This window comes from Sminthopsis crassicaudata, chromosome 4 (genome assembly GCF_048593235.1).
Source record: "Sminthopsis crassicaudata isolate SCR6 chromosome 4, ASM4859323v1, whole genome shotgun sequence".
In the NCBI taxonomy this organism is placed as follows: domain Eukaryota; kingdom Metazoa; phylum Chordata; class Mammalia; order Dasyuromorphia; family Dasyuridae; genus Sminthopsis; species Sminthopsis crassicaudata.
Window position 1 is genome coordinate 429715319 of NC_133620.1, and position 10856 is coordinate 429726174.

The window sequence follows — 10856 nt, forward strand, 5'->3', positions numbered from 1 at the left end:
TAGGGACCCACAAAACAGAAAGCAAGCAAACTAACCTGCTGGACTCAATTTATTTGAAATCTTCACTCGACACAAAATGCCGGTCTCTGTACCATTTCAGAGATTGACATTTTCCCAGCTGTAACAACAGGCTAATGTGAGCCCTGAAAGGCTAAACTAAGTTTTCCTGCCCTAAGGAGAAAGCTGCCATTTAGATAATATTTCAAGATGTATGTACTGGGTAGATATTTTATTAAAATATTTCACCGATGTTTATCCTGTTGGTATCCTTATGATGTTAGGAAAAGTTGGGAAAGGTCCTGAGGATGGATGTTGGGTGGATTCCTGCGGTGATCATGGGAAGATAGAGGTGGGGAATCAACCAAGGTAGGCATCTAGGGATGGACTGTGGTACCAGGCCAAGTAGATTGCCAACACATGCGTGTTCGGGAGAATATTTGTGCCAGGCACTGTACTATACTGGGGGAGGAGGGGGGATTCAAGAATCAATAAAAAGCAGATCTGCCTTCAAGGAGCTTGCCACTGAGTGGGGCTTGGGGTGGGATGGGGAAAGACCAGAAGGCTTTTGAGCAGAGTATCATTGTTTTAAGGCCAGTCACAGCACATGCAGTTCTCCTTAAAGACCAGGCCCTGGGCACACTGGAAATGAAAGGTCTTGCCTCCGGCACACTTGTAGAACTTAGTGGTGTTTTCAGGATCCACGTAGGTGCCATCTGCTTTGCCAGCACAGAAACTACCATCTCCTCCAGATTCTCCGCCGTTGCCTCCATCACCGCCGCCTCCACTGCCTCCATTGCCACCCCCTTCTCCACCACTGCCTCCATCACCCCCTGATCCTCCTCCAGTGTTGGAGCAGAAGCTTTGACTTCTAGGTGCGGGGAACAGGTCGTGCAGGGTTTTACTGGCGGGGGTACACTCTGCAAGAGGAAAAGAGCAAGTGAGATGAATCACACCTAGAGGGGACTTTTTCATTTACATATAGGTTCAAAAATAGAACCTCATCCTGGACATCTCCTTCAGGCTCCAAATTCTGGGAAATTCACCCTGAAAGTCAAACTTTAGCTGAGGCTAGAAAGGGTGCAATTGAAATGGCAAATGGAAGCTGCCACAAAGGCCAGCAGTAAAGTCAGAGGTTCTTACTCTTTCAAGACCTTGTCTATAATTAACAGGAAGTTGCAGGGAAGAAATACCAAAGAGAAGTCTAATTGAGCATATTCCGGAGATGACAAGACCACTGGGGCAAAGAAGCAGGAAAACATGAAAAAAAGCTGGATAGGGGAGAAAGGACCTTTCCATCTATATAAACAATAACATAAGTTTATGAAAATTCACTTTGGTCGTGGCCAGCTTAGTTTGCACTAAAATACTCCTAAGGAAGAGATTTCCTTGAATGGTCCAAATTTTTAACTGGTAACTTTGAGAATCATTCAGACATCACCACAAGTCATATTCCTCCTCCTGCACCATGCAAGGCCCCTTTGAACACCAACTTTCAATGATGAAACAAGGTACAGTGGCAAGTGCCAAAATCCTCCTGGAGAAGGAAGGCTCAGAACCCTAGTAGCTTTTTTTTTAACCCAGGCTTTTCTTACTTGGTGAATTTAGCACTTGCCTTGTCTCCTCTGGCTGCTGCCCCAGTGTACCCCTAATACTCCTAAGCCTACTCTGTTACTGGTTACCCAGCATTGAGTTACCTGCTGAGAGCCCCAGGAGAGACCGTAGTTTACTTATGAGTGGATGTTTGCCCTCATTGCAGAAAGACCCTGAGAAGTCATCGAGGTCAATGGCCCAAACCATAGCACCCCCGAATTTGTTCTGCTTAACAAAATCCACCTGTAGAGAAAAGAAAAAAAAAATTAGCAATTTAGGATCTTTTCCTCAGTTGAAATAGTTTTTTGGGCCATTCTGATGTGAGTGGAGAATACTGTAAAAAGAAAACCCACAAATAGAGTAGGCATTATATTTTATGTACTGTGCATCCCAATGACTTAATATAGGGAATTCTCTCAGTATGTTAAATGAATTTTATCAACTAACTCATTGTTGAGCTTAATCTCAAGCAGCCTTGTCAGCTTCAGCTTCTGAGGAGAGTATCTCCTCCTGACTATAATTCTATGATTGATAAAGGAAGCCAGATGTATCAGGCCAACTTTGTCCCCCATAGAGTTTCATTCAATGAGAATTCAGACAAGGGCAGTTTTAAGAACAAAAGAATATGAGCTTTTCGTGTGCAAGAAAGGTTCCGGGTTTTTTTGTCTTTATGTACCCAATGCCTACAACAGTGTCTTGTATCTTTAGGTATTTTATGTCTATCGAATTTAATTGCATTGAACTAAAATGTTACTCTTGTATTTAGCTTGAATGCATCACGGCTTGGTAGGTTTCTGCTTTTCCTCCGAATTAACAGCTTGATGGAGTCCCTCAACTTCATGGGTGCTGGGGAATGTTGGAAAAACCCTGTTCTTGCCAGGTTTGGAAGCAAGAATCAATCTTTACCTTTCAATTCTTACCTTGTACTCATAGCTCTTTACATCATCGAAGCCGATCCATTCATTGCCTTTGTAAGCATAGGGAACTTTCTGATCATTAATCCAGGAGGTCTGTGCGTCTTTTAAAAATGTGCAGATCTGGGGAGGGAAAGGAGGGTAACAGCCAATCACCATCAGTTCTGCACAACTGAAGCTTAAGTAAATGACAATAAGAGCTTCTGACTTCTTGGAACTCTTGGTTTCTTTCAAGACTACAGACCCCATTTTCTTTAAAATTAATTTGCATTTATTTTGTATATATTTTGGCTATTTTTATATACATGTTGTCTCCTCCCAGTAGAATGTAAGTTTCTTCAAGCTGATTTTTAAAAGCCTGGTAAGATTCACATGAACTGATGCTGAGTGAAACAAGAAGAATTAGGAATATATTGTACATAATAATAGCAAGAATGTGCCGTGATCAACTATGAAAGGCTTGGTTTTTCTCAGGGTTCAATGATCCAAAGCAATTCCAATAGATTTTGGCAGAAAATGTCATCTGCATCCAGAGAATGAACTATGGAGACTGAATGTAAAACAACACATGCTATGCTCACTTCTTTTTTCTGTCTTTTTATCTTTCTCATGGTTTTTCCCCTTTGCTCTGATTTTTTTCTCCCAACATGATTCATAAAGCAATGTAAATTCAAAATAAATAAATTTACCAAAAAAAAGAATGTAAGTTTCTTGAGGGTGGTTCCTAGGACGGTACTTGAGATATATTGAGATAATAAATGCTTGTCAATTGAATGAAAACATATAGGGTAATCAGATAATGAACTTTTAAAGCCTCTATCCTCCTTTATGCCTCACGTTTCCTAATATCTTCCCTTTCTCCCTTTCTGTGGCACCTTTAGAACATGAAGAAGATCTTCCTAAGACTAATGCTTCTATTTCTGTATTTGATATTATCCCTTGATAATATTTCCTTGAAAGACAGAGAGAGAGAGAGAGAGAGAGAGAGAGAGAGAGAGAGAGAGAGAGAGAGAGAGAGAGGAAGAGAGAGGAAGAGAGAGACAGAGAAGGAGGGGGGGAGGGAGAGAAGGAGGAAGGAAGGGAAGGAATGAGAGATAGAGAGAAACAGAAAGAGAGGGAAAGAGAGAGAGGCAAAGAAGGATGAAGGAAGGGAAAAAGGGAGGAAAACAGAAAGAAAAATTATGTGTGAATATGTGCACATATATGTATTACAGATATACATATGTATACATGTTCTATATGGGTATAAATTATATTTTGTTATAAATTATGCCTTATATAGGTATACATATTTATAAGTATATGCATATAGTTTACACATATGTAATTTATATTTATTGTTTATATATGAAAATATACCTATGTATATGTACATTTGTAACACATGTATGTGTGCTGACAACTTCCTTCCCAGCACCAAAAAACTCACTCATGTCTCCCAATACTTAAAGAATCTTCCTCTGATTTTTCTTGTGCGGCATGATATTTGTGGAAATATGTAAAGAACAATTGCATGTTTAACATATATTGGATAACTTGCAGAGTGGGGGAAGGGAAAAGGGAGGGGAAAATTAGAACACAAGGTTTTATAGGGGTGAATGTCAAAAATTATTCATGTATATATTTTGAAAATAAAAATCTATAATTAAAATTTTTAAAAATAAAAGTAAAATATCCTCCAAAAAAAAAAAGAATCTTCCTTTTAGGCTCTAGCCATAAGCCGATAGCAAGGGTCCCTTCTACTGCTAAAATCTCACAAAAATATTCTACAATCCCTACCTTCACTACCTTGCCTCCCCCACAATGTTCCAGCTTCTTGTAATCTGGGTTCTGACATCACTCTACTGACCTGCTCACTCCAACTCATGGCCTTTCTTCATTCCTCAGCTTCATTGACCTTCCCAAAATAATTGATATTATTCATCACCTCTTTCTACAAGATATTCTCTCCTCTTCTTGATTCTGCGACATTTTGTCTCTGGCTCTTTCTCCTCCTCCCTGTTTGATTATCCCTTCTTGATCATTTTTTCTTCCTCTCCTCTCTCCCTAAGTTCTGTCAAGGCAACTTTCCATCCACTCCAATGCATTTGATTTGTCATCTTTATCCAGAAAACTATCAACTCTGTATCCAGACCTTCTTCTCTCTAGCATCTCCACCTTCATGCTGTGTACCTCTTTCTGGATATTTTGTCAATCTTTCAAACTTATATCCAAAATATAATTGTCCTGCCTCCCCAAATTCACATTTCTACTAATGGTACAACTCTCCACTTTCTGGTCATTTCCAGCTTCAAAATCTCTTTAATATTCCCTCTTTCATGGAATAACAATTCTTCCTGTAGAATCCCTTTCTAATCCCCCTCTTCTATCTATTGATATTGCTTTCTTCCTTGTTGAAGCCACTATCTGGATTATATAATAAACTCCCAATGAGCTCCAGCCTCTCCCCACTCTTATGAAGCTACGAAAATTCCCTGCTTAGAAATCTTTAGTGACTCTCCATTGCCTTTTAAATGGAAATGCTTGCTTTATTCCATAAATTTTAAAATAAAATACAAACTCCTTGGCCCACCACAATCTGTCTTTTCTTTCCAGATTTATATCCTAATCCTTTCCATACCTTCTATATTTCATCAAAACTCTATCTCCCATCTTGAAGCATTCATATAAACGATCCTCCCAGTCCTTGGTGTTTTCCCTTTCATCTCTATATTTTAGAATCTTTTTTTATCTTTCAAGCTTCATCTCAATTGTTAGACCCTCTTCCCTGGATCACTTTATCCTTCCCAGTCTCTGTTTCTTCATCTATCAAGACAAAGGAGTTGGACTAAGGTTCCTTCCATTTCTAAGTTTATGACTCTATGAACCCACCAAAATGGAAATCCTCAGATTTTCCTAGAAACTCTAACCTATGTATCATCATACCCAGCTTATATACTTCACTATGTATGTGTGTGTATAAATATGCAATATATAGTATATATACTCTTCAGTGTATATATATATATATATACATGGCATATAGTATATATATATATATATATATATATATATTCATCAGTGTGTATATACATATATATATGCACAATATACAGTATATGTATTTTTCAGTATTCCTGTCTTATCACCCCACCTAAAACATGTAAATTTCTTGAGAAAATTGACCATGGTCATCTGTGACCACATATTCTCAGAACAGTAGTTTGTCCATAATAGTTACATAATAAATATTTGTTAAATTAATAAGTTGACACTTACATGGTACTTTAAATTTTATAAAGTACTTTATACATATTATCCTATTTAATTCTTTATATCATCCCTGTGAGGTAGGTTCAATTATTATTATCCCATCTTACAGAAAAGGAAATAAAGGCACAGGCAGGTCAAGTTATCTGGTGCAAAATTTGAATTCAGGTCTTCCTAACTCATCTAAAAATAGCTTCAGGTCACAAATTGGCCACAAAAAAAAGGTTTCAAACTTGATAGGCTACAGGTGGATAAGACTCACTCCACTTCCCTTCCCAAGAGATTAGAATGTCATAAGCCTTTTGAGGGAAGCCCTCTCCATGTTTACATGATTGTAAATAAATGCACCATCCCCGACATGAGACCAGACCGAAGGCTTCAAGCTCAATGTGAATATAATTGGAAATTAGGTCCTGCTCTTCCAGGGGCTTTCTACTTCTACTTATATATCTTCAGAACCAGGGAAAGGATGTCATGGAGTGAGTTGGAGGACAGAGAGTTATTTTTTTAACCCATTTGCAAACGATCGATTTAAATGCATTACCTCATAATAAGCCCAGAATCCAGCCTCTCGAGTGTAAGGGCCTGATGAGCCTGCCCCAGAGACCGGAGCACCGACAGAAGTGTCAGAGGTGGTGAGCCGGAAGGTTCGACCATAGGTAGGGAATCCCATGATAAGCTTCTCGGCTGGAACGCCGTTGTCTTCCCAGTACTTCATGGCATATTCCTTCAGGAGACAAAGCAAAGCATCATTTCCTATTGATGAAATGACTAGGTCTAATGAATCCGAGTCCAAAGGCCTTCAGACCTGCAGAACTCCCATATGACTAGCCGCCCATTGCGGGGAGACACAAAGCTCTGGTTCTATTGGGAAGTTTCTGATCTCATCTCTTCAATTTTCCACAATTCTGTGTTTTATAGAGTTGCCTGAAACACTCACTGGTTAAGTGACATAGCGCTAAGACCTTCTAGGTTCCAAGGCCAACACACTATCTACAGTGGTACGCTGCCCCCCCCCCCCAGCAGCTTTCTTACACAGTTGAAGAAGCGGTTATCTCCTTTGTCTTTGGATCCCTCATGAAGGGGGCTGTTATGTCCCGTGACTGTGTCCCAACCACCATGGAAGTCATAGGTCATCACACTGATGAAGTCCAGGAGCCTGCAATGAGAGACATGCCTCAGGTAGGAAGCCCAGGAAATCTGCATATTTTATGAATAACTCAGGTGGGAAACCTTAGAAGAGCAGATGTTGGAGCCAAAAATATCCATTTTCTAGAAGTGAACCAGTCGTTCAGTGATCCTTTCTTAACTTATCTAAGGTTAACTTCAAACCACATAAATACCATCACTAAGTCAACAAACACATATTAAGTCACTATAAATATGCAAGATGCTAGGCTAAACAATAGGGACACACACAAAAAAGCAAAAGCATCCCCTGCCTAAAAGAGCTCATCATCAGCCCCAAAGTCAAAGTCTTTTCAATTGGTGTAGGATCCATAAAAAATATTCACTCTACTGGCATGGCCTTTAAGGACATGCAAGAGATGAAGGATGCATTTAAACAATCAATAATGTACACCGTGCTAGGAATGGGGGGTAAATAGAGAGGTTTTGAGTACAAAGAATTGAAAAAAAAAAAAAAAACAACAAACGTATTCCCAATAAACTTACATTCTAATGGTGGATTCAGCATATACAAATAAAAATATAATCAGTACATATAATTATATATATATATATATATATATATATACACACACATATATATATGTGTGTGTGTGTGTGTGTGTGTGTACATGTATATATAGTTAATAAATATGCACATGCTCACTCCTACACACAATTGGCAATCACTCCCCCCAAACTTTTGGAAACCACTTTCCTAAGATTTGAGACCCCCGGGAGCCCCACCGAGCTCACTTTCCAATCTCGGCAATCTCATATCCAGCATCGATGGTGCCTTTCCCAGCAGACACAGCCGCTGTTATGAGCAGTCTGGGGAGTCCTGTTTCTTTGGCTTCCTGTTCAAACAGCTCTAACATTTCCTGGAGAGAGGGGGAGAAGGGCTGCTGAGAGCCTGGCCCCATCGCCTTCTCCCCCCGGGCCCCTCGCCCAGGCTTATCACACACACAGGCTCTATCAGCTTCCTCCAGGTTCCATCCCCACCTTAATCAGGATGGTGAAGCGCTGCTTGTCCTCCGGAGGGCTGCCTCGGGAGCCGGGGTATTCGAAGTCCAGGTCAATCCCATCGAACCCGTGGAGCCGGAGGAAGTCAATGACTGAGCAGATGAAGGTCTTTCGGTTGGCAGCAGAGGAGACCATGGTGGTGAATCTAGGAGAGAACTGTCTGCATTAGGGACGCTGGCCATGGGGCAGTGGCAGGAGCACTCATGGCAGGAGCACTCATGGCCCCTCTTCCTTGTCCTTGCACACAATTTTCAACAATTTTTACATACTGGAATAACTTTTTCTTTTTTTTTTTTTTCCTGGTATTAAGGTTAAAAGGAAGCGTATTGCATCCATAACACTACTGAATGCTGCTGAACCAAATTAAATGTAACTGGGAAACGGTTAACAAAATAAACAAAAATACAGTAGAACAGATGCCTGAGCACCAAGAGTCCCCCCTCCCCCTCCCCCTCCCTTCTAGGAGTTAGACAAGCTCTTACTTCTGTGTGCCAAAGTTCCAGCCTCCGATGGCGAGGAGATTGACAAGATCTTTATTCCTGGAGGGGAGAAACAAGTCTGCAGGTTTAAAGACAGGATCGTGCCCCACCCCTCACCACTTAATTACCCAGAAAAGGTGCGACAGCCAATCACAGCCTGACCAAATCACAATTCCCAGGCCAAAAGAGTCATGCTTCTCATTGCCCTCCCCGTAATGTATTAGCCTGACACACAGTAGGCGCTTAATAAATGCTAAATGGCCGTCATGATGTAGTTTTGGGGACAAAGGACACGGAGGGAGAACGGGGTCCAAAGCCGGGCACCCCACGCAGCCTCGCTGGTCCCCCGCCCGCGGCTACTGACTGTTGTTTCAGGGCCCGGAACTGCGGGTACAGGACGTCAATGTCATTCCACTCATAGGGAGCGATCTTGTTGTCGTTCATGGTGGCGAAGGCGTACACCAGGTGCGTGCACAAGCACGGGTCCACATTCTTGGGGAAGTACTTGGCTGGCTCCGGCCGGTACTGGGACCAGTTAGTAAAGTAGCAGACCAGCTTGTAGGCGGAACCTTGGAGGCAAAGAGAGCCGCTGTCAGAGCTCGGTCCCTCCGCCACAACCGGGGGCCGCCCCGACAGCCACTGCGACCCTTCCCACCTTTACCTTCCTGTTATCTCCAGTTCAAAAGATGAGCTCATGGGGAATTTAAATCCCTTTACTATCACTCAGATCCACCTGTCGCTGTTACCTGGGTTTCTCCTTTTTAAATTCAACAAATAGAAGGGCAGAATTTCCGAGCGAGGAGGGGGCGGGGTTCCCCCTTCCCTTTACAAAGTCTGACAGGTGACACCTCCCCCTCGGAGGGGCCTGTCGCTATTCCCTCCCCTCCGAACCTTTACAGAGGCTGCCTGCTGTACCCGAACCGCCCTCCCTGCTCATCTTTACCTCTCAGCATCCCTCAGCCCCTTCAAGGTCACCTCAAGGACAACCTCCTACAAGAGACTTGCAGCATCTCCCCGTTATTGACTAGGACTCTCTACTCCCCCTTGTGGTCTTGTGTGTGTCCCGTTGTTAGTTTCCGAGGCCTCGTTCTTTCTCCCAAGTAGAATGTAACCTCCTTGAGGGCAGGGACTATGCGGTTTTGAATTTCACTTAATATTGACATCCAGCGGGCCTTTAATCAATGTGTGTTTAATTGGACTGAATTCTATCTCCAGCACACTGGTAGCAAATATCTGTGGGTTCAATTGGGTGCTGTTAGAGAGTAACACGAGCCTTACCCAGTTGCACCTGCAGCAGGAGAGCCAAGCCTGAAATAAAAGTCAGAGAATCCTAAGTGGCCCCCACGGCCAGCGCTGCCCCTGCCCATTCATCCCCAGGTCTGGCAGGGACCAGCTAGGTGTGGGTGCTGGTCAGGCATCCACGGCCCTGCCCACTGCCAGTACCGTTCCCAGGCACTTTTCCCTCTGCTCCTAAACTCCAGCCCTGGACAGCCCTGGGTCATCCCCCGACCAGAACTAACCTCAGGTCATTCTATGACTCCCCCTGCCCCTCTTGGGGAGTAGAAGGCAATACTTACAGGCCCAGAGCAGCATCTTCCCCATTTTGCCTGAACATGACTCCCAAGCCTTTGCCAAAGCTTTATATGGAGAGGATACCCCAGTTATCACTGTGGGAGCAGCACAGCTGCCCACTCCAGACCTAGTGACTTCCCAAGGCCGATGCACCCTATCTCAAGTGTCACCCCTGCTCCCTCCCCTCCCTCCAAGAGCAGAGATTGACAAGGGAGATTCCTTAAAGGAACACCTGATGGAGGACTGGCAAATCAGCATGTGACCATAAGCAAAGCACCAGCCTGGTGCCCTCACCCCTCTAGAACTTCAGAAAGATGCATACAAAGTGATTATCTTTCATCCTAATCATTGTCCTGAAAATGGAGCATCTAGAACTACAGAAATTGCTGCCCTGTTTGCTATGCTGAACAGAATTTAGTGGGACTTTTATTTCTCTTGTTATGGATATTAAAAGACTTTAACATAAAAAGGTCAACATTTCCCACTACCCAGTCGCCTGGATGTTTATTTTGACACTAAAGGAGTAAGTAAGGCTAGTGATTTTGCATGTCAAGGAGTCACATCCCTGGTATCTTGGTCCTCTTTGAAAATGAGAGACAAATAACAACAATCTATCAATGTGACCTAAGACCCTACTAGGTTTTTTTGACTGACATTACATTGCTGATTGATATTCACCTTGTTGTTGCTACTGTTGTTCAGTCATTTCAATTGTGTCCCACTCTTCATGATCCCATCTGGGGTTTTCTTGGCAAATATCCTGGAGTGGTTGGCCATTCCCTTCTCCAGTTCATTTTACAGATGAAGAAACTGAGGTAAACAGGGTTAAAGGACTTGCCGGGGTCACCCAGCTAGTAGGTTT

At 42.6% G+C, this 10856-nt stretch overlaps 1 protein-coding gene across 1 annotated transcript; it reads right to left on the reverse strand.

The window, feature by feature from the left end:
- Window positions 1–214: 214 nt before the first annotated feature.
- Window positions 215–9214, reverse strand: LOC141539786 (acidic mammalian chitinase-like). Its single transcript, XM_074263039.1, has 10 exons — window positions 9084–9214; window positions 8787–8991; window positions 8426–8482; window positions 7923–8088; window positions 7677–7801; window positions 6789–6912; window positions 6298–6480; window positions 2511–2627; window positions 1695–1833; window positions 215–917 (listed from the first exon to the last, which is right to left on the reverse strand). The coding sequence occupies exons 2-10, from the start codon at window positions 8864–8866 to the stop codon at window positions 586–588; spliced, it is 1323 nt and encodes a 440-aa protein (XP_074119140.1). The 5' UTR covers window positions 8867–8991; window positions 9084–9214; the 3' UTR covers window positions 215–585.
- Window positions 9215–10856: the final 1642 nt, after the last annotated feature.